Source organism: Rhinatrema bivittatum, chromosome 1 (genome assembly GCF_901001135.1).
Source record: "Rhinatrema bivittatum chromosome 1, aRhiBiv1.1, whole genome shotgun sequence".
Taxonomy (NCBI): Eukaryota; Metazoa; Chordata; class Amphibia; order Gymnophiona; family Rhinatrematidae; genus Rhinatrema; species Rhinatrema bivittatum.
In genome coordinates, this window is record NC_042615.1 from 758,420,237 (window position 1) to 758,444,327 (window position 24,091).

The 24,091-nt window shown below is 42.9% G+C and overlaps 1 protein-coding gene across 5 annotated transcripts in view; it reads left to right on the forward strand.

Moving 5' to 3' along the window:
- The window catches only part of ADAMTS12 (ADAM metallopeptidase with thrombospondin type 1 motif 12), a 1,111,988-nt gene that overhangs the window by 361,430 nt on the left and 726,467 nt on the right, over positions 1–24,091 (forward strand). For all 5 annotated transcript variants that reach the window (XM_029579144.1, XM_029579126.1, XM_029579135.1 and 2 more), the window contains exon 4: positions 2,299–2,470. In XM_029579144.1, the coding sequence (XP_029435004.1) occupies positions 2,299–2,470 (172 nt within the window). The remainder of the gene's footprint in view (positions 1–2,298; positions 2,471–24,091) is intronic.

Below are 24,091 nucleotides of genomic sequence, written 5' to 3' on the forward strand. Positions count from 1 at the left end.
TGTTGCTCCTGGACTGGCTTCAGACCACTCTCCCGTCTGTTCCTGGACCGGCTCTTGACCTCTCTCTGGACTTCGACCCTTGGACCAGCTTTGGACTATCCTTCGACTTCTACTCCCGGACTGATTACGACCTGCTGGAGGCGCCAGCCGTCTGGAACCCACGACCTGCAGGAGGTGCCTGCATCCAGACTATCTTCAGTCTTCAGGGAGTCTCCTAAGTCCCAGCGGCTGGGTCCCTAAGGGCTCCTCCTGGGGTGATCACGAGCTTCCAGGGTGAAGCCTTCATTTAACATCTACATCAGCAGGCCTTGCCATCCGACGGTAGAGACCGAAGAGGGTTGACTCCCTTTTTGGTGGCGCTGACTCTACCTCGGAACAGGGGTCCACTTTCTGAATCATAACAGTTTAGATCTACCAGCTTTTTTGGAACAGTCCACTAGAAGAATGTAATAGTGGTACCCTGAGGGTCTCCCTTGAGTTTCAACCAGGCTTAAGTATGGTTATGCAACTTTATTTTCACAAAACTTGATGATGGAATAAAGAATTTTTATTTATCCTGACTTGGCAAAAGTTACTCAGGAAAGAAGTTATTTTTAGCTTTGTACCAAGAAACTCATATTTTTGATGCATCTTTTTATTTCATTATCCCTGCAAATGTTTGATTATACATTTAGGTGTGAATTATGTATCCTTTGACCACAATCAATTAAAGTTTTTTCTTCATGTTAAGAGACTGACCAGTTCTACTCTAGTAGAAGTATGAAGTGTTATGATCTTCATTTGCAGACAGAATGAATATCACTTTTAAATTTCTTTTACATTTTTTTTCCCTAAGTATATCCTGCTTCCTCCCCTTGCAAAGATTTTTATAAAATTTCAATAATATCATATTTTTCTGTTTGCTCACTCACTCATACACATTCTCTGTCTCATACTGGGCCTCTCCCTCTATACGTCGGCTGCTGGTGAGATGGACTTTCCTGCTGGCCCCACTGGGCGTCATTTACTATTTGACTGCTGACAAGATGGGCTCTATCAGTGGCCCCAGGGCTTCTTTTACTCTTTTGCCACCAGAGGGATGGGCTCCATCAGTGACTCTGCTGGGCCTCTTTTACTATTCAGCTGCTGGCAGGATCAGGTCTGCTGGAAATCCCAAGGGCCTTGTTTACTCTTCAGCAGCTGGTGAGCTGGGGTCCACTGGTGGCTCTGGGCCTGGTGCTGGTGGGATTTTGCTGCCCCCCTGAGGTTTCGTTCTCTAGACAGCCACATAGTTTGCCTAGTGGAAGTGCCTGCTTTGGTTTGTCTACCTTGAAAATTTGTACAATTTATGCATCATGTTACAAAATTACCCCTGTAAAGTGTATGTACTGTAAGTTTAGCTGTATGCACAGTTCAGCGATTTCACTAGAACAATGTAGCATGACTGGCCTGCTCCACTAGTGGCAAGTGCTCAAAACCATTCTCTGTTTTCTTTTCTACTGTAGTTCCTGTCCTATGAGTAATATATATAAATCTTCTAGCATACCAAGTAAGCTCTCTTTTTTTTTGTAGCTTGCAAGCTCTGTTTATATCTAGAAGCATCTGTTTAAGGATCACTGTTTCTTTGAAAGGTATTTCAGCATTTGAACATATTGGGAAAATATCCTTCTTGAGGGCCCAATGTTTAGAATTACAGACAAAACAGAATGTTAATGTTAACCAATGACTGCTGCTGGAGAAATATCCCATTAGCCTAGTATTTTGTAATTGTGCACAGGCTATTCTGAATGAATCTCCCGTCTGAGAGAAAAGACACTAGTTATTGTGAGTTATTTTATTGCTACCTACCTGCACAATATGCCTTTGAACTGTGCAGAATAATTATAATAGACTAAAGGTCATAAGTGCAACATTTTAATGTGTGCTGTTAATGAATCAGTTGCAGGAGCAGATCTGTTTTTATATATTGAATTATTTATGTTCATTTTAGAAAAGTATGTATTGCATAAAACTCAATGAAAATTCAAGGAGTGCATATTTTTTTAAGGGCTTATTTGAAAACTTTCTGGCCATTGGTTAATTGAAATGCATGTAAAAAATAGACTGAATTGGTCAATATGATGGGCTTATTTGTACTTTTTCCAATACATGTCCAATCAATACAAAAATATATGTAATCTGAATGATTATAAATAAGGCCTTGCATGCTTATATTTTAAAAAAATCCAAATTCCAAAATATTCCTTGTGACAATTTTGTGCAACCTCCATTCTATGAATACACTTGTTACCCTTTAACTCCTCATTTAAATATTTTCAGGCTGGATTTTTTCATCTGCCTCATGGAGATTACTTTATTGAACCTGTTAAAAGTTATCCAGTTGAGAAGGGACCATACCATCCACATATCATCTATAGGAGAGATACCTCCCAGCGTTTTCACAAGCAGCCAAGGAGTCCCCCAAGGCAGACAGAATTGTGGGGAGTAAAAGGTATGGCAATTTTAATGCAACAGCTCGACATATTTTTCATGTCCAGATATTTGCATGTTTATCATGTCCTCTACCACAAATCTTTTACTTTGCTACTTATTTTTCTGAATAATATAATCTGGCAATACTGCTGATATACTGTGATTGGTATGCCAAGAGCTTTGCTATGTGTGCTCCCCAGGCAGATTTTATTGAGTTTGTTTCCTGACAGTGTTGCTAAATTGGATCAAAAAGAAAATGAAGATAATGAAAATATGTTCTAAGGGTTAGTAGTACAAGTTTAAGAACACTCAAGGTATGGTCTGTTTATGTCCCAAGTGAATTTAAGATCTTGAGGCTGATTAGATTACAATTAGCATACAGTATTGTTTGGTGTGTTCGAAATGCATGATATTCACATGTGATTCTGGTTTTATAGCTACACATACACACACTTAGGGGCGGATTTTAAAAGGCCCGCGCGCGCCTAAAGCCCCGGGATGCACGTAAGTCCCGGGGCTTTCTAAAAGGGGCGGGAGGAGGCGTGTCCGGGGGCGTTCCCGAAACGACGTGGCGTTTCAGGGGCGTGCCGCGGCGTTTTGGGGGCGGGCCCGGGGGCGTGGCGCCGGCCCGGGGGCGTGGTCGAGGCCTCCGGACCAGCCCCCGGGACCGGAGGACGGAGCGGGGCTGCCGGTGACGCGCGCTTTCAGCAGGCGTAACTTTGCTGACAAAGGTAGGGGGGGGGTAGATAGGGCCGGGGGGGTGGGTTAGGTAGGGGAAGGGAGGGGAAGGTGGGGGGAGGGTGAAGGAAAGTTCCCTCCGAGGCCGCTCCGAAATCGGAGCGGCCTCGGAGGGAACAGGCAGCGCGCGCTGGGCTCGGCACGCGCAGGTTGCACAAATGTGCACCCCCTTGCGCTCGCCAACCCCGGATTTTATAAGATAATCGCGGCTACGCGCGTATCTTATAAAATCCAGCGTACTTTTGTTCGCGCCTGGTGCGCAAACAAAAGTACGCGATCACGTATTTTTTGAAGATCTACCCCTTACTATGCATCCCAGCTTTTAAAGAGACAGTGAAAATAGTTTAATAATTTTGTAAGAGCATGCAAAGAAATGGCCTGCAAAGAAAAGGACCACTGACTGTAATGAATACATTTGTAAGTGGAAACGAAGATGTAGAATGAGACTAATGGCACAAGACTGAAATGGGGTAAATTCAGGTGTAATAAGAAGATGTTTCTTCATGGAAAAGAGTGGTAGATAAATGAAACAGCCCCCCGAAATTGAGATGGTAGAGGCAAAAATAATATTGGGCTTTAGGAAAGCAATGGGATAAGGACAAATGATCTGTTGGGAAGTGAGGGATAAAGGCAGAGATTGGGTGAGGTGTGCAGTATTGCAGCAGGAAAGAACAATACACAGATGGATCATTTATGGTATTATCTGCTATCATGATCATATCCTGGTTTTTACAGCTGAGAAAGTTGGGAGCTGAAATATTATATTTAATTTTCAACAATGGAGGTAATCACCATGTTTAACAATTATTAATCTTAATGATATTTAGAGTGACTAGTATTGTTAGAAATGCATTTTGTCTGCTTGATTTTATTGTTTTCTTATATTTAATACTTTCATTGTATATGTGTGTTTATGGGTATATAGGGGAAGATTTTAAAAGCCCTACGCGTGCCGAGCCTATTTTGCATAGGCCTGGCGACGCGTGCAAGCCTCGGGATGTGCATATGTCCCGGGGCTTGAAAAAAGGGCCGGGGTGTGGGCAGTCCGGGGTGGGGTGGGGGCATGGCCAGAGGCCTCTGTAGGGCCACTAGGCTGGGGGATCACGCATCGGCACTTGGCCGGCACGCGCAACCTACGCCTGCCCAGATGCAGGCGCAACTTGCATAATAGAGGTATGGGGGGCTTTTAGGTAGGGCTGGGGGGGTGGGTTAGGGAGGGGAAGGTGGGGGGCGGAAGGAGGAACAGGGAAAGCCATCGGGGCTCCCCGAGGGCTCGGTGTGCGCAAGGTGCACAAGTGTGCACCCCCTTGCACACGCCGACCCTGGATTTTATAAAATGCGCGCAGCTGCGCCATTTTGAATACTGGCAGCAGATCGCCTTTACCCTCACTATGTCACAGAGGCCGACCATCGGTACCTGTGACATAGTGAGGGCAAAGGCGATCGGCGCCATTTTGAGTACTGGCATCGGACGGCCAGCATGCAGGAGGTCACTCCTGGACCCCTGCTGGACTTTTGGCAAGTCTTGTGGGGGTCAGGAGGCCCCCCCAAGCTGGCCAAAAGTCCCTGGGGGTCCAATGGGGGTCCCGGAGCGACCTCCTGCACTCTGGCCATCCGATGCCAGTACTCAAAATGGTGCCGATAGCCTTTGCCCATACTATGTCACAGGGGCTACCGGTGCCATTGGTCAGCCCCTGTCACATGGTAGGAGCACAAGATGGCACCAATGGCCATGTGACAGGGGCTGACCAATGGCACCGGTAGCCCCTGTGACAAAGGCTATCGGCGCCATGATGAAACTGGCACTGAGGGTGTGAGTGCAGGGGATGGCTCCCGGACCCCCTGCTGGACCACCAGGGAGTTTTGGTAAGTTTTGGGGGGGTCAGGAGGGTGGGGGGTTGTAGTTAATTTGAATTTTAGCTGGCACACGAATAGAAATCGCCATATTAACGCATCGGGGCGCCATAAGGCCGAATGCAACGTATCTGCACCCTGATGAATCCGAATCACGAATGCAACGTATGGCGTCCCTCTGCACATCCCTAGTAGATAAGTAGAGGATAGAGGTTCATGGAAACAGATGCATGCCTAACTGCATGTAGTCCAGTGTGTGAGTGAATGCAGTAGTAGGGTAGCTGACTAAAATGTAATTCTCCATGTGCTATACCTTGCCTCAGATGTCCTGGTATCAAAGTTTTACTCCTGGTACACCCGGTACACTTGATAGCATTAATTATCGGTCACCATGCACCTTGATTTAAAGTTAAGTGAATTATTTTTTAAACAATATCTTTTGAAACATGGATACTGTTGTTAACATAACGAATGGAGGATTTTTAGACCAACGATTAACACTATCAAGATGACATAAGGATTTTTCCATCTGAAGTTCTTTTCTGAGGTCTTTTCCTCCAGTTATAAAATTCTATGAGAAATATATAGTTTTTTGGAACTGCTCACTTTGATTTAAATTATTGAGTGGGATTTGTTGTTATATATAACTTCACTTTCCCCAATTGTTTTTGATTGTTTAGACCTTTTCTTCAGTAATATTCTGTTTTTCTATGAAAAATGAAAATATTAAGTTGATTGCATAATCACTTTCCTATTACATTACATTACATTTCCTATTACATTACATTATATATATATATGATTATAGCCTGATTATATATATATATATATATATATATATATATGATTATATGTATGATTATGGCTGAATTAGATAATTTGGAAACAGGACTCTTGGCATTATGTCTTCTTGTTAAAAGTGGTTCTTGAAGTGATGGAAGCAGGGAATTATTAGGCTAAACTAATTATTTTAAGTGTGACTGTTATAGTATAGTTGACAGGGAGAGTAAATATCCTTCCAAGAATCTGCTGTGTGTAGATTTGTGCATGTATTAGAACCGTGTCCATTAATTTGTAATTTGCTTTTTCACTGGTCACTATAGAGGTAAAGATATGTGTTTTCTCAAACAGCAGAAGACATATTGCTGTTTGATGTTTTCCGCCATCATAAGATAAGGATGTGCCAGTGATGTACTAAGGGGAGTGCGAGGGGAGTGGTCCATCACAGGTGATAGGAGGAAGGGCACCATGGGGCATAGGTGTTGGGATGAGGAGGGGCTGCAGGGATCATGGCCCCCTCAAATTTCCACCGGCAATGGAAGACGAGAAGCAAGTGGGTCGGCACACTATTTCTTTTCTGCAGCCCCACCCCGTGCTGCTGCGATCCCCTCACTCACCCTCCATGCTCCAAAGGGAGAAAAAAACCCCCCATTAAACCAATCCCCGAGCAAAAAAATCTCACTCACTAAGATTCCTACCAGTTAGAATAAATTGTCAAGTCAAAGCTTTTTTGAGAACTTTGCTAACAAAGAGGAAAGGGATACATGTGCACAGCAATTTTGCAGCTGGTCCAAAATGTTCTCCCAAGTATCTTACTCATAACTCATGTAATATTTTCCTTTGTATGTTGTTTTCAGCATATACCACACAATTTCTTTATGACATTGAGCTTTTTCAATTGTTTTGTACAGAAATAAAGGTTGTAAACCCACAAACCGATAAGGAGAGTCAAAATATGAATGCAACAGGAGCACTCAATTCAAATGTAAACTTATTTTCCCACAACTCAAAATTTTTAAGGAGTTTTAGCAAAGACACAAAAGCATTGGAAGCACAGCTGCAGAAAGGACCTTCATAACATCCGTATGTGAAGAATGATTTCTAACTTGAAATGCCCAGGTCATATGTAATCATTGGTCCATCATTTATGCAAAAATATTATGCAAATATTATGTAAGCTAAAATTAAATTAAAAGGGCAACTTGCCTCATTTTAGCAGAAGTGCCAGCGGTGGCCGCAGCAACAGCGATGCTCGTTCCTGACATAATGCTCTGTTTCGATCCGAGGCTGCATAAGGGGTGCACGTCAAAGGATGTCTGTGTCTTTATGTAGACAAGAAATCACCGCTTCTCAAAGGTTCAAAGTATTTTTGCATAAATGTTGGACCAGTGATTAAATATGACCTGGGCATTTCAAGTTAGAAATCATTCTGCACGTACGAATGTTATGAAGGTCTTTTCTGCAGCTGTGCTTCCAGTGCCTTTGTGGCTTTGCTAAAACTCCTTAAAACATTTGAATTGTGAGAAAGTAAAGTTTAAATTTGAATGGAGTGCTCCTGTTGGTGATTCAGAAATAAAGGCTCACAAAAAAATATATAAAATGATACCTTTTTTGGATTCACTTAATATAGTTCTTAATTAACTTTTGGGAAAGCTAGTCAAGAAATGTATTAAGTTAGTCCAATTAAAAAGTATCTCCTTATATATATGAGGTAAATTTTCAATGTCTAACTAGCCAGCAAAGTTAGCTGGAGAAATGTATCCAGCTAACTTAGCTGAGATATTCAGCAGTGCCGGTACACCAATGAATATGTCCAGCTATGTAAAGGTTAGCCAGATAAGTTTCTCTGCTCTTTGACTGTCCTAAAGATTTTTGGCTGTCTGAAAATCAGTGTTAACCAGCTAACTGGATAAATGTGATCCACCCTGGGATAGCCCCAGACCATCCCTGACTTACTGGCTAACTTTTTACTGGCAAAGTCCAGGGCAGTCTGAGTGGCAAGATTTTAAATCTGGCAGCTTGTCTAAGTCCAGAATGTAGCCAGACAAACCGCTTTTAATATTCACCCCATATATATTTTGTTGACATTTATTTTTGTGCATTCGAGTGGACTAACAGCTGGCAACCACGCCACTTTATCAAAGCTTTTTGGAATTGAAAAGCAAGTCAAGGGCAGTGGACTCCTGAAATTTATAATCTCCCATTCTTCTCAAGTACATTCTGAAATATTTTGGATTTATGTAGGTAAAACTGGGTGCAACTGTGAAAATATTATCAATCTACTTTCCCACAGCACTTTTCCTAAACTGATGAATTGTAATGCATGGAGGCAAAAGCAAATATGAAATATATCCTCTGTAGTATGACTGAAGGACTATTTTGCTCAGATAATGATCACAGATATCATTGGGGATGCTGAAACAGGTATTCTAGATGCTAAGACATTGCTTTCCTGTTTCTCTAAACCAGGGCTTCTCAACCGGTGTGTCGCGACACACTAGTGTGTCGCCAAACACCGGCAGGTGTGTCGCGTCTCCCGATGTTCCACTGCCCCATTGTACTTTCCTTCTCCCTTTTTCCAGCCCCCGCGGTCCAATTGAAAGCCTCCTTTCTTCCTACCCCCACTGCCCAATGGGAAGCCTCCTTCATATTGCCTTCCCCCGCGCAGGCCAATCGGAAGCCTCCTCCCTGCCACCTGCCAGTGGGAGTAGGAAGAAGGGAGGAAGCCTTTGATTGGCCGGTGAGGCAGGCATGGCACTGCCCGGGAGTGGGGTGGGAGGAATAGCAGTGTAGGACCCCGACGAAGCAAGGCCGCTACGGGAGCCCATCCCCGTAGCGGTGAAGAGGAAAACCCGACCCCGACGGTGCAAGGCCGCTACGGGAGCCCAACCCCGTAGCGGTGAAGAGAAAACCCGACCCCGACGGTGCAAGGCCGCTACGGGAGCCCAGCCCCGTAGCGGTGAAGAGAAAACCCGACCCCCGACGGTGCAAGGCCGCTACGGGAGCCCATCCCCATAGCGGTGAAGAGAAAACCCGACCCCGACGGTGCAAGGCTGCTACGGGAGCCCAACCCCGTAGCGGTGAAGAGAAAACCCGACCCCGACGGTGCAAGGCCGCTACGGGAGCCCAGCCCCGTAGCGGTGAAGAAAAAACCCGACCCCGACGGTGCAAGGCCGCTACGGGAGCCCAGCCCCGTAGCGGTGAAGAGGAAAACCCGACCCCGACGGTGCAAGGCCGCTACGGGAGCCCAGCCCCGTAGCGGTGAAGAGGAAAACCCGACCTCTGACTGAGGCGCCCATCCCTGTGGCGCCGAAAAAAGAAGGCCCGCCAGATTAAAGCAACGGCGGAACCGGAGCCCATCCCTGCAATGAAGGAAGAAGTTATTTTTGGTGAGAGCTTGTGTGTCTGTGTGTGAATGGGGGCCTGGGTGAGAGCTTGTGTGTGAATGGGGGCCTGGGTGAGAGCTTGTGTGTGAATGGGTGCCTGGGTGAGAACTTGTGTCTGTGGGTGTGAATGGATGTCTGGGTGAGAGCTTGTGTCTGTGGGTGTGAATGGATGTCTGGGTGAGAGCTTGTGTCTGTGGGTGTGAATGGATGTCTGGGTGAGAGCTTGTGTCTGTGGGTGTGAATGGATGCCTGGGTGAGAGCTTGTGTCTGAGGGTGTGAATGGGTGCCTGGGGGAGAGCTTGTGTCTGTGGGTGTGAATGGGTACCTGGGTGAGAGCTTGTGTCATTGGGTGTGAATGGGTGCTTGGGTGAGAGCTTGTGTGTAGGGGTGTGAATGGAAGCCTGGGTGAGAGCTGGTGTGAATGGGTGTAAGAGCTTTTGTGTGTGATTGAGAGCTTGTATATAAGAGAACATGAGTGTGATTGAGAGAGCGAGACTGGTCAGGGAGGTGATGTGTTTCTGTGTGAGAGAGAGAAACTGGTCAGGAAGATGACTGGTGTGAAAGAGACCGAGACTGGTCGTGGGGTCTAATTGGGGGTGTGTGTGTTGTGAGTGACTGGTTGTGGGTGCTAAGGAAGAAGATTGAGGACAGAGCTTCAGCAGCCCTTGCTGCTTCTGGTTAGTGCTATTGGCCTGGAAGGGAAAGGAGTAGGAGAGTTGCTGGAGAAGGTAAGTAAAGGTGGCTTTTTAAATTTATTTTTCTTGATTGACTGCCATTTTAATTATTGGGTATTATGCGATGTCTGCTGTTTTGAAATATTTTATTGATATTTGGACATGTTTTAATAATTTTTATGAGTATTTAATTGAATATTATTTTGTTCAGCAGCTGCTTTGTAACATTTTTGGTATAACTTTACAATGATTTCAGTGTGGGGCTCTGTAGCAGCTTGGCTTATTCTGTTTTCCCAATAGGAAATGTTTTAGTGTTTAGGGCCTGGTTTAATAGTTGTATTTCTTAGATAGGGTTGTTACTGTTTGCGTGTGTTCCGTAATACAGGTGTAACTTTGTGCAGGTTAGTTTGTGTGCATTATTGCAAATCCTGAGTCTGTTAGGTGCTATATTTCTCTTTCCATTTCTCCAGGTTCGCACTGTATGCAGAGTGGCTTTTTTGGTTTTCCGTTCCAGTTTCTGTCTCCATATTTATAATTTGTGTTTTTTCTGTACTTGGTGAAGGTCAGTTCTGGGTGTGTGACCGAGGTGAGGTATTTTACTAGCATGTAGGCATTTGTATCAATCTTATTTGATGTGTTTTCTCAATAGGATATGCATTAGTGGTAAATTACTGTCTTTTCATAAGGAAGGCTATTGTGCCTGGTAGTAGAGGGAGTTTGTTTTGCTTTTACTGAGATGTCATCAGAACCAGAATATCTTTTTTTTGTATGGTGAGTTGTACGGGTTATGCCCTAGATCTGCTCTGCACTCATTGCTGAGGGTTGAGGAAATTCCTGTGGATGCAGAGTGCATTTTTACACTTAGCCCCGTGATGGTCACATGTTCAGTGTGTCACGCATATGAGAACCATTTGTCAGGTGTGTCCCGGCCAAAAAAAGGTTGAGAACCACTGCTCTAAACAATGCTCATCTCCGTTCTGACTTGGGATTGATAGCCACACTGATCTTGCTTTTAAGGGGCTGGTTTTCATTTTCATCATTACCCATGGTTTATGCAAGTTTACACTTCCAATACATTTTACAGCATGACTGCTGCATAATTATGTACAAGAAAACCATTATCAGAGCCAAAATAGCTTCCATGTTGTAATAAAACTGGAAAACAACAGCTGGTGACTCCTCCCTTGAGATAAGGGTCTGAGACAGAGCAAAGGAACAAAATTAAAAAATATTACAGTGCAGTCATTAAGAGGACAGAAGATAGCAACGATCCCTTTTAATAGTATTGTTAAAACTCTGAACCAGTCAAAGTTCAGATTACTTTGGGGGCCATTTTTCAGAATGTCACTCAGCAGTGAGACAGCTAACTATTTTATAGTCAACTAGATTTAGGAAAGTTCAAGACACAAGCATGCTGGTTAGTTTGTGGTTAAAAATGTGCCTAAATATAGCCAGTTCAGAGATCGGCAGCTGAACGTATCTGGTTAGTGTTGAAAATTCACTCTAGCTGGCTAAACTTTTCCTCCCACCCAAACCACCTCCTGTACAAGACACAGTCACAGCTAGTCACTCTGCTGTGGAACATTTTCCAAATGTCATGGCTAGCCATCTAACTCTTCAAGTTAGGGAGTGAGATCCTTTTGAATATCAACACCTTTATGTTTCCAACTTTGCATACCTGAGAACTTTTGATTTCTAGTCACCCTGAGATTTTCATCGATTCTCAGGCAGGAGGGGAGGAGGGGGGAGCAAGGGAGATGGAGCAGGCAGAATACGTACACACACACTCTAATACACTCGCATCTTCACTCACACATTCTCATTTTCACGCACATGCTCGCTCGCATTTCTCTCTTTCGTCCATACGCACACTCCTATACCCTCTCACACACACTCCCTCCGCCCACATACCACTTCACATACACTCCCTTCCCTCCCACATGCTTTCTTACATACACTCCTTCCCTCCCCTTTCTCTTTCTCTTTCTCTTCCCCTTCCCCCTTCCCCCCACACCCTTCCCCCCACACCCATACCCACTCACATATAGTCCCTATTTCCCTCCCCCTAAACACAAACATACTCATTCATTCTCTCTCCCTACCTGGAACTCAACAGTAGCAGAAATCTCTTTCTTGGGGCCCACCGCCGATGGAAATCCTCCTAGCCATATGCTGCTGCTGCTCCTGCTATTCTTTTTACCATAGGCTAATAGGACTCCCCCTTCTTCCTGCCTGCATGGGCCAGTCAGAGGCCTCTTCCAATCTGTGCGGGCCTAGACTAAGAAAACACTTGGGCCCGAACAGTCAGCAGCAGCAGCAGCAAGGCATCCGGAACATGCGTGCATGTTATAAAATCGGGCATAGATTTGTTTGCGCCAGGTTGCGAGAACAAATCTACGCCCAAGCGCAGGTTTTAAGATCTGCCCCTAGATGTACAGAACAGATATTTAGAGCTGCGGCAAATAGCTAGAGGGATTGGATGAATATCTTATTTAGAGTCCACTGTGATGCCTACTAACGGGTCGATACAGTAAGGCCGCGTTAGAAAGAGTGCGGCAGTGCCGGGCGCACCCTTGCTTGCCCCACGCACTGTTCTGATCACATACCGCTCGATACTCTATTGAAATGGCATGCAAATGCAAGCCGCGTCTGCAAAGCGTTAGGCGAAGCGTTAGGCCCGCGCAACCCATTTTACTGTATAGGCGCTTAATACAGCGCCAATACAGTATCCTGGGTACGCTAGTACCTGTCATTTCAAATGTCATTTCAAATGTCATTTGAAATGACAGGCACCAGGAAGTGGATCCCAACTTTAACCCTACTACCCCTAACTAATCAAGCTAGATATTTCACTTGGATGCAGCTCCATCACCGCTCTCTACATTAAGGGTGGGGGTGGAAGGGAAATAGAACTAAGAGCCAAGAGAAACGGATAAGTATGAGAGAAAAAATGTGTGAAGCTTGCTGGGCAGACTGGATGGGCCGTTTGGTCTTCTTCTGCCGTCATTTCTATGTTTCTATGTTAACCCATGAAAACCTAAAAACCGAAAATCCCGTCCTCCCGAAGCGGCTCGACATGTGCCAACTTACCTTTTGTTGCTTTTCAGCCCAAATTGACGGGTGCTCAGGCCAATGAAAGTACACTTCGCTACCTTGCAGCCCCTGTCAGGGGCACTGCCCTGGGGAAGGGGATTCACTCAGTACTCGCGCCTCTCAACCCCAGCTGGGTTCTCCGGGGGGGGGGGGGGAGGATTTTTCCTCCAGGGCACTGGAGGCGCTAGGACTCCGGTTCCTCCAAAAAGACGCTGCACATGGTCGCAAGGGAACGCTGCAAGCTGCTTTCGCCACCGGCTGCCCCTCCGGAGGACGGCAGAGAAGGGAAGGAGCTGAAAGCAACAAAAAGTAAGAAAACAACAAAAAGTCGCTTCGGGAGGTGGGGAGGAGGGGATTTTAGGTTTTTAGAGGTTTCCTTTTGGGGGAAAGTTTGCCGCCTACCCTTACCCCTGCTTCTAACGCAGGGGTAAGGGTAGGCGATAAGTTAGCAGGTTAAACGCGTGGCAAAACGGCAGGGTAAAATAGCGATAGTCGGGGCGCGCGTTACTGTATGGGAAGGAATAGCTAATTCGATCATTTACATTTAATATACATGCCGCATGCGGAAGGGGTTACCCGGGGATTTAAAGAGGCGGTAAGGATGGGTTAAAGGGGATAGTGTATCGCAGGAAGGGCTAATGCGGCCGGAAAGTGAGTAGAAAGCGGGTTAGGAGCGGGGTAACCGCGGCCCCACTTTACTGTATCGGCCTGTAAGTGAGGCTTAGTAGCTAGGTTTGGCAGTGTAGAGTAGAAGAATGATTTATTCCTTGCGCATAAGCAAGTGACCCCTATTGTGTATGAGGATTTTAAGTTTTGGATTTGAGAGAGTAGAGATTGTTTTCTTCAGTTCCCTTAAGTTTATATAGTACAGGCCCAAAACCTTGACTGAGAGACCATAAGAGATTTATTTCACCTCATATCAGGCAGTTTATCTCTGTTTTTGAATTATTTCCTTTGTTTGATTTTTGTTGGGATGAAGTTTTATCCACCTCTCGTTCCCAAAAGGGAGAGTTATGAATGAAGATGTGAATTTTTTTCAAGTTATCTAGGTGCTTTCAGTCCAAGGGTGGCAATGAGCTGAGAGGAGTGGATACCCAGCTGGTGTCATAATTGGGAGGAGAGAAAAGGAATTAAGCCACCACCTGGTGCTCCAAAACAGCTAAGGGGGTGCCCATAGAGAGGAGAGAATCTGAGATCGAGCAGTGGAGCCCAGGTATTGTGGAAGGTAAATCCAATTGGTGTAAAAGGACCCCCATTTTCCAGTTTACCCAGGGCAGCTTCGCATTGCATATAATGAGAAAGAAGGGACCCTGCGAGAGAGATTAAGGGACCCAAGATGCACAGATTTTCTATTTGCAATTCCTTTAGGGCTATTATCTGAATTCCAGAGCTTACATATGCATTGAGGGCCGGATTTTCAAAAGGTTACGCGCGCTGGGCCTATTTTCAAAAGGCCCGGAGACGCGCGTGTAAGTCCCGGGGCTTTACTAAAGGGACGGGAAGGGGCGGGGCGTGGGTGGGGTCAGAGGCTCCAGGCACAGTGGCCATTTGCCGCTGCGCTTAGCATAGTACGCCGGCAGTTGGCCGACGCGCGCAACTTGCACCTGCCCAGAGTCAGGCTCAAAAGGTTAAATACAAATTTGGGGGGGGTTAGAGTAGGGCTAGGGGGAGGAAAAGTTAGGGGAAGGGGTGGGAAGGTCAGGTTAGGGGGAAGGGAAGTTTTCTTCCAGGCCACTCCGATTTCAGAGCGGCCTGGGAGGGAATGGGGGAAGGCAGTGTGGCTCGGCGCATGCAAGGTGCACAATTGTGCAGCCCCTTGCACGTGCCGACCCCTGATTTTATAACTTGCGTGCGCCTGCGCGCACAAATTATAAAATCGGGTGTACATATGCGCGCGATGGGTAGCGTCTGCACATGTATGCCCGCGCGCAGCTTTTTAAAATCTACCCCTGAGTGAAAAATAATTTTCTCCAGTTTGTTTTAAATGAGCTACTTGCTAACTTCATGGAGTGTCCCCCTAGTCCTTCTATTATATGAGAGAGTAAATAACCAATTTACATTAACCTTTTCAAGTCCTTTTCATGATTTTGTAGACCTCTATCATATTCCCTCCTTAGCCATCTCTTCTCCAAGCTGAACACCCCTAAACTCTTTAGCCTTTCGTCATAGGGCAGCCATTCCATGCCCCTTATCATTTTGGTCACCCTTCTCTGTGCTTTCTCCAGTGCAACTATATTTATTTATTTTAAATATTTATATACCATTTTTACAATTAAATATTGGTCAAAGCGGTTTACAATAAAAGTAAAAACAAAAATAAACAGGTTTTTAAGAAAGAAAAAGATACTTAAAATTATAAATAATTAAGGAGATTAAAAAAGAAAATTAAATAGAAATCTTAAAGAAAAGAGATAAAAATGTTGTCAATGTCTGTGCAAAATGAGTAATGTGAGAGGCTAAGGGCCAGATTTTATAACATGCGCGCGGGCATAGATTTGTGTGCGCAACCTGGCGCGCACAAATCTATGCCTGATTTTATAAAATGCGCGCGCAGCCGCGTGCATGTTATAAAATCTGGGGTCAGTGCGTGCAAGGAGGTGCACACGTGTACCTTGCGCACACCGAGCCCTAGGGGAGCCCCGAGGGGTTCCCCATTCCCTCCAAGGCCGCTCCGAAATCGGCCTTGGAGGGAACTTTCCTTCTGCTCCCGCCACTTTCCTTCTGCTCCCTTCCCTTCCCCTATCTAACCCACCCCCCAGCCCTACATAAATCCCCCCCTAACTTGTTGTCTTAATTACGTCTGCCTCTGGCAGGCATAACTTGCGCGCGCCAGCCGGCTGCTGGTGCTCATGGCCGTGCCGGAGGCTCGGTCCCGCCCCTGGACCGGTGGCCCACCCCCGCCCCCTTCCCGCCCCTTTTTCAAAGTCCCGGGACATACACACGTCCCGGGGCTTGCACATGTCACCGAGTCTATGCAGAATAGGCTCAGTGTACACAGGGGCACTTTCTCAGGGTTACGCACGTCAAATGCTTTTGAAAATAGGAACGTTTTTAGTGATTTTTTAAATTCCTTAGCGTTTGTGATTTGACAGAGTGTAATTGGTAAGCAATTCCACAAAACTGGACCAGCGACAGAGAAAGCTCTTTTTCTGGTAAAATCTAATCTGGCTAATATAATAGGCGGAACATCTAATAAATTTTTGTTTAATGATCTTAAATGTCTAGATGGTTTGTAAATCCGGAGAATGGAGCAGAGTCAAATTGAAGAAGGATTATGTAAAAGAGAATGAATGATAGATAATATCTTATAAGTGATTCTGAACTTAATGGGTAACCAATGTAGAGAAAATAGAATTGGTGTAATATGATTTTTTGAGGGTGAACCAAGCAAGATCTGAGCGGCTGAATTTTGGATTATTTGTAAAGGTCGACTTGCGGAATCTGGAAGTCTTAGATAAAGTGTGTTACAGTAATCGAGTCCCAAGAAAATTAGAGATTGAAATACAGTACGAAAGTAATGGAAAAAGAGGAGAGAACGTAAGCGCTTAAGCATATGTAATTTGATAAAGGAGTTTTTAACAGTTTGAGAGATGCAGTGACCAAAATTGCACACAGTATTCAAGGTGCAGTCTCATCATAGAGTGAAACAGAGGCATTATGACATCTGCTGTTTTATTTGGCATTCCCTTCCTAATAATTCCTAATAGTTCGGTTTGCTTTTTTGACCATCACAGCACACTGTGCTGACGATTTCAATGTATCCACTATGATGCTTAGATCTCTTTCCTTTCATTAAATCTATCAAATCCATATATTCACCTGCAAATTAAATTCTCTAGGAAAACACTGTGTAATTGAATATATAACCTTTTATGTAAATACTGAGAAATTATGTATCTTTTGATTAATATTTTAATAGCCATGTGGGTTTCAGCTTGCATAACCTCCATCCCTAAATCCTCTGCCTCTCTGCCAACTGATATTTCTCAGAGTGAATGAAACACAAAATTTCACAGGTTAGACTAAGTGGGGAAAATAGAGGTCATATCCCTACTACTGCATGTGCCTCACCTGTTTATTCAATTTATAAAACCGCCCCTCCAGCAAAGGCAATTGGTGAATAAATAACAAAATATAATAATAAATAACAGCACATACAATAATGACCATAAAACCCCAACTACCATAATAAAACACACAAAAAACCCACAGCTGGCTGTACTCTCTCATTTTTTCCAGCAAACTTTTCTATTTAAATTGTTTCAGGTAATTTCTGATCCACTAAAATTTGAAAGCTGAATGAAGTCAGAAATTAACATTTCTATTTATAGTAGAACTGATATGCTCTTTAGGTTTTTCAGGCTGTACTAGAGATAAAAATAAAGGTAAGAAGGGAGGCCAGTGAGTGCACAAACAAGGCTACTTTTTAAAAGTGTTTTTAATTTAACCTCTTCATTTTGGGATTCTTATGTGTAGGCCCTCCTTCCAAGGAATCCCTTAAAAGAAAAAGCTATGTTGGCAACTGAGAGTTCTTTGATAAACATTTCTTTGTTACCATCATCATTCAATTCCCAGCCCATATAATGTCGTATGTAAATGTTTAGGCACTCCTGGTCAAATTGTATGCTTCAGTGAATCTCAAGGTAAACAGAAGCTGACACACTCACTACATGGTACAAAGTAACATCTGTCTGCAATTTTTAATGCAAAATTACTATTTATTTTCTGATTTTAACAGACTGAAAATAATAAAATAGTGAATATGCTTTGTGTAAAAGTTTGTTCACCCTTCCAGATGATTTATTATTAATGTTTTTAACAAGTTGAATGTCGGTATATAAAAATAATAAATAAATAAAATAAATAAAAGTTGTTAATAAGGTCCAAAATATTGATTGACCCTTTAGGCCTTCAATTAGTCAAGTGAAGACAGACAGTTGAAAAATTGATCTCACCCTTCTAACCTCTTAGGTTGTGATTGTTCTGTGTACTTTCAACAACCATATGTCTCTCTAAATAACAGCTGTCTAAACATTTGAAAAAGCTGATGCTGTAATTCACCGATGTTAGTACCAATGATGAAGGGAGTGTCTTCACCTTTAGCTTTGGGACACACCATTGTGAACATTGATATGGTTTCCTGGACCTCTGTTACATTTTCCAGGAATACTACAGCCACTACTACATGCACTCAATAGGGGTAGCTTGACTCACTCAGTCCCCAGATGGTCAGCCCTTCTATGGGATAAATATAAGTGTAAGGTAAGTGTTTCAGCTGTCAGTGAAAGGATCATTCCTCTTTCAGAAGATTGTCCTTTCAGAATTCTGAAAGGAGATTGGTCCTTTCAATAACATGTGACAGTTGAGGGGGCAATCAGCTGTCACTCCTGCCAGATGAGGTAAGCTCTTTTCTGGCTAGGATTCTGGGTGGGATTAAGAGGTGGTTCAAGAGGTAGGAGTTCTGCAGGGTCCAATTTTTAAATTTTAAAATGAGAGGGAGGGAGCTGGGAGGAGGACCTATGTGACCTGGACCTGACCAGTATTGTATCAATTGGACCGTACCCTTCCTGGTCCAGTGGGCCAACTTTTTTTTTAAGGTGAGGGGGGTTGGGCATGCTGGGGAGAGAGGAAGGAATTGCCAAACAGCTGGCCCTACCCAGCCCATTTGGCATTGTCCACTTAGAAGAGAGCTCCACTTGGGTGTTCAGGGAACTGATTTTATTTTTATTTTTATCATGGATTGGCATGTGTGTAATTTGTTAGTGCCATTAAAAGTAGCTTAATTGTGCTGCTTCAATAATACACAGTCAAACTTTAATACAAACCAATTTAAGTTTATTTAATATTAAAAGCCAATCTTATGAGACCTCTGCGAGACAGAGCGAGAAAGCTCTCCTGTGTGTCTGTCTCAAAGTTTGCAAGTGAGGGCTGACTTTTTATAGATAAAGCATACAATGATCCCTAATAGGACTGCATAGAGTATCAGGTACCTTGTGTATCCAGATCAGACAACCTATGGCTAAGCTTCCCTGGTCCCACCTCCCATCTTAAGATCCATTTAGGCATAGACCCACGTGTCTATTGATGACTGTCAATCATTCTAGTAATTCTTAGTAGTTTTTTGTTCTGTCACTCCTGTGCCAGTCTTTTGATCAGACTCCTAATCTTATGGGAATATCCAGTTACATTGGGCCTCTTCAGACGAGAGACCAGATTCTGTGAGAACATAGTTGGTCCATATGTTCGTTGTGACCTCATTACCCTTCATCATATCTGGCTAGGTCTGAATTCATTCCAGATGTCTCCCAGAAGCCATTCACGCTCAGGTCAGTCTGAGTTCTTTGTATGCCAGCAGTTTCAGTTAGGCCAAGAAAGCAAAGGATTCTGGACCAAAGTCCTGAGCCAAAGTCTTCATGTTAGGTTGCCAATATATCATTTCCCTCTTGTGCCACTTCAAATGGCAAAAGTGGCACACCAAAGAATGAAAGACGATGACTGCAGACAGTCTAGGGCAAGGCCTACAGGTGTATATTCTAGCCACTAACCTTTGGTTTGTGTTGGGTGTGTCAAGCATGTGTCACTCTAGATCCCTAAAGTAGGTACGTGATACTCACAGTTTCAAGCAGTCTTCAGATAGCAAATGGCAGCATTAAGGCTGAAGTTACAATAAATGTCAGTCAGCTCTGTAGTTGAACTGCAAATACAACTAAATTATCATAGCATTAGTCTCAAGCTTCAGTTTATATTTTCATATGTATCAAAAGAACAATATAAATACTAAACACTGCAGAAGGAAGAAATTATTCTTAAAGGGTACAGAGAAAGTAATAAGAGGCAGTCCATTGTAGTGGACGAAGAAAAAGAAATAAAACATAGAATAGTAGAAAGGGAAAGATGTTTAAATCACATATAGTATCTTGTAGAGCAAAGCACTACATAGTGCTGGAGCCAAGATAAGGATGAAAAGAACAATGAGCAGTTAATATGCAAAAAGATATAGTAATAGACTAGTTGCATAGCTCTATGACAGTAGGCCTCATTTTGAATGGGTGAGTCTCTACAAGGAGATCAGTCTCATAAGCACTAAAGGCTACACTACCAGGAAACATTAGTGAAAGGGTATAAACAGACTTTAGATAAGATCTAATAGGTAGTATTACAAGAAGAAATGTTCAAAAGGGTTTCAGGGAAGAAATCAGAGTAAAAAGGGAATAGACTATTGAGATATCAAAGACCAGCAAAGTGATTGCCATAGTTGCAGGCTGCAGAAGAATAAAAGATGGCTTGTGCAGAGGCACCAAGGCAAGTGAGAGAATGCTAGAAATAGGTGAGATACATATGGGGCGGATTAAAGCCTAATATAAAAGCAGAAGAAATCAAATTAATCAATAAGCAAATCCCATCATTTCATGAACACCCTGCATCTATTAATCCCTACATCTGCATAATATTTCCACATTAATAGTCCAAACCACAAACAAATTAAATACCTAGACATTACATAAAACATATTTCACTGAATTGACTACATAAATTCATGCATCCATTCATTCTTCAGTTGCAATGACCCACAACTAACACATAACAGACAACAGTTAACATTTGAGCTCAATAAAATAAAAATTAGAAAAAAGTACTTAAAAAATTAAAAATTGATTGAAAAATAATTGAATTGATTCAAAAATAAAACAAAAATCAGGATTGAAATTAAAATTAAAATAGATCTATTTAAAAATGAAAAGGAATCAAACTGGAAAAAACTAGTATTGTCATCTCCAATGGGACAGAGAACGGTGTGCTGTGCTTCTTCTTACCCTGGAAAGAAATCTTTCCTTACAACTCAGCAGTCTGGTATACATTGATTCAGCAAAAAGCAGTCATAAAGCTACTTCCCTGTCTCTCGTGTTCCACCTCTAGGAGGTGTTGTCCCCTGTGATAAGAGCTACTTCCATTTACGAATCTAAAACCTCCTTTTTTTTTTTTTTTCCTGTACTATGAATTCCTAACTCAATTCCTAAAGGGAAACTTGAAACAAACAACTTTGTACTTGGTTTGAATTTATTTTATGTCCTTCCTATACGCATATGCTCCATAGAATTCGTAATACCAGATCCTGTAAATACTGTAGATAACAGTGGGAGTCTGAAAATCTTCAAAATAAAAGGACGGACTTTATGTTATCCCAGAGAGCAGTTAATTCCCTACTGTGCACAACTCTGGGCACACATTAATATGAATTAGCCAAGATCTAAAACTGTATATGAGGGATGTCCCTTTTTTTTCCTGTCCTTCAATCTATTTTTCCTTTGAATATTGTCTAAACATTCCACAATACAAACGTTCAATATCTGAACTCCCTTCAAAATAAACAACCTAATTCATTCCTTTTCGTCTAGCTCCTCACCATCCCTCTTCCATCTCCAAACTTACCAAAACCATAAGACCGATTTACTGTATCCAAATTAACTTACAGTATACAAATTCTGACAACAGTAAAACTCAGCAAGTCATTTTAAAAGCAAACCCACAGTGCAGATTGTCTTTTACATACAACTGACTCACATTCTTTCACTACTCAAAAACATTCCAAGACATATTAAATCTCCCACCAAACAGCAATCTGCATATTTACTGACACTGTAACGCATAGTTAACTTACTGACAAAGCACTTTACACACCTGCATCCAGCATATAAATAAAATTTGATGCATCTTTGTACCTCTAATTACATGGAACAACAGCTAAAAACCGCAGTATCCAGTCCGTACACAAAGAGGACTTGCCATCCTGTTTAAAAGCATTTTTTTTCTTTTTCAGCACTCGCTCTCTCTCTCTCTCTGCGCTACACTGAAGAACCCCTATGGCTCTGGTAAAACAAAGGTCCAGATGTTAATTTTACACTGAAAGCACTAATCTATTTAGCAAGAGACATTTTACACAAGATCTTAACATATAGAATAGATTCTCACAGACAGAGAAGAATGGGATTCATCAGTTAGATGGAATTTGTTTTAACCACATATGTTTGTAATTATTAAGCAATTAAAGCAAAAAGTATCACAGAAATCTAATAAGCATGTTAGCCTGCTTCAGGACCAAAACACATTTTCAAGCAACAACAAGTCATGTTTACCTTCCTTCAAGAGAAAGCAGACGAAACCAAACTTTTGTAAACAATCCACTAACTAAAATTCATTTCTGTAGAAAGCAACACATGTCTCCGTATCTCCTCATCAGGCTAATTATAACCTTCAAACTTACCCACTGCATTTATGTTTACTGACAAACAACTTTTTTTTTTTTTTAAATTTTTATTTCTCAAATTTTCACATACAATATATGAAATAAAACAAAATGAAATCACGGTATCATAACATGAAACAAGGTTACACACCTTTCCTTTATTTTAAAGACTAATAAACAAAAGAGGAATTATACCTTAATATAGGAAATTTGGGGGCAAGTTGAACATAAGGAGCAAATAATTGCAAAATTTACTTAGGAAATAGATAGGAGAGTACCCTATTTATTTAGTCAATTACACTTCTGGGGTGATATTAGGATGTCCCAGCAAGAAATCTTGCAGTTGTTTGGGATCAAAGAAAATATAGTTATTACCTTGATACCAAACACAACCTTTACAGGGAAATTTTAATACGAAACGGGCCCCCATACTTGTGACCCTTTCCCTTAAAGCAAGAAATTTCTTCCTGCGCAGCTGTGTTGATCTAGTAAGATCAGGATATAGCCAAATCTTTGCCCCATAAAATAGGGCTTGCCTATTCCGCAAAAACAATTTCAAAACATAATTACGTTCGGATAAGAACGCAAAGGATATTAGCATTGATTTCCTTTCCTTTATTTCAGTCTCTATCGAAAGTTCTAATACTTGAGATATATCCAACGAAGGTAACTCTTCTCTTGCTGCCTGAGGTGTCGTTCCTGGGAGGTAGTAAGCTTTTGTACATACTGGAAAAGCCGCCTCTGGAATCTTGAGTGTTTCTTTCATATATGTTTTAAACATTTCGATAGGTGATATCATTCTAACCACCGGGAAGTTTAGAACTTGCAGATTTAATAATTTTAAATTGTTGTCAAGTTTCTCTATCTTCCTTTCCATGGCCATTTCAGAAGTTACAAAATTTTTCTGTAAAGTCTCCATTTTCTGCAAACGTTCCTCGTGGCTCTGCAGTTTCCCTTCAAAAACTTTAACAGTTTCTTTATTTTCTTTAATCTGGTTTTTTAGTTCAAAATTCGACTGTGCAATAGACTTCAACGCAGAATCAATAGCTTTTAAAGCGTACCATACCTTCCCAAGAGTAATATCCTCAGGCTGTCCCAGATTGACATTAACCTCTGTGGTTTCTTGTCGTAGTTCTTCCTGCACTCCAGAAGCTGCCGTTTGTTGTTCTCCTGGACTCCCTTCAGGGATAGTGTCTTGCTCTCCAGTTTTCTCCTCCAATACACCGCCGGGTTCTACCCCTCTCGGGACCGTAGTTTCCACACCTACAGTCCCGGTTGTAGCCTGTACTCCCCCCGAAGTCTCAAGATGTGCACCGCTTCGGGTCGAGTCAGAGAAGGAGCGAACACTCTGCGCGGGAGGTGTCGGCCGTAACGGCTCACCAGGGCTCAGTGTAACATCCAAGGTCAAGGGGGAATACGCATGCTCCTCTGGCGTTCCCCCATATGGCGTGGTGGCTACTCCCGTTAGGAAGCCCTCGATCCGCGGCTTAGAAGGACTTAGCATCGGGGAACTAGTAAGTGCTCCCCGAACCTTTCCTTTTCTTTTGGTGTGCGGCATTTTCAATAGGTATTATTTCAATAAGGAAAAACGCCGTGGAGGAGCTCGCTTCCTACACGTCCTATCAGGCGGCCATCTTGCCCCTCCGACAAACAACTTTTTTGTTAGTCAGAACCAAAACATTCCTTTAAGGCAGAGACGGCCACCTAAACCAAACTTTGGTAATTACTCCACCAAAAGAAAAGCAAAATGCTGTAGAAATCAACACTTCTCCTTAACTTTCCTCATCCATCTGTATATATCAAAGAGAGTTAAGTCATTTAATTCAGCAACTCTGTGTCCCAGCATTTGTAACTTGAAACTGGGGTAGCGA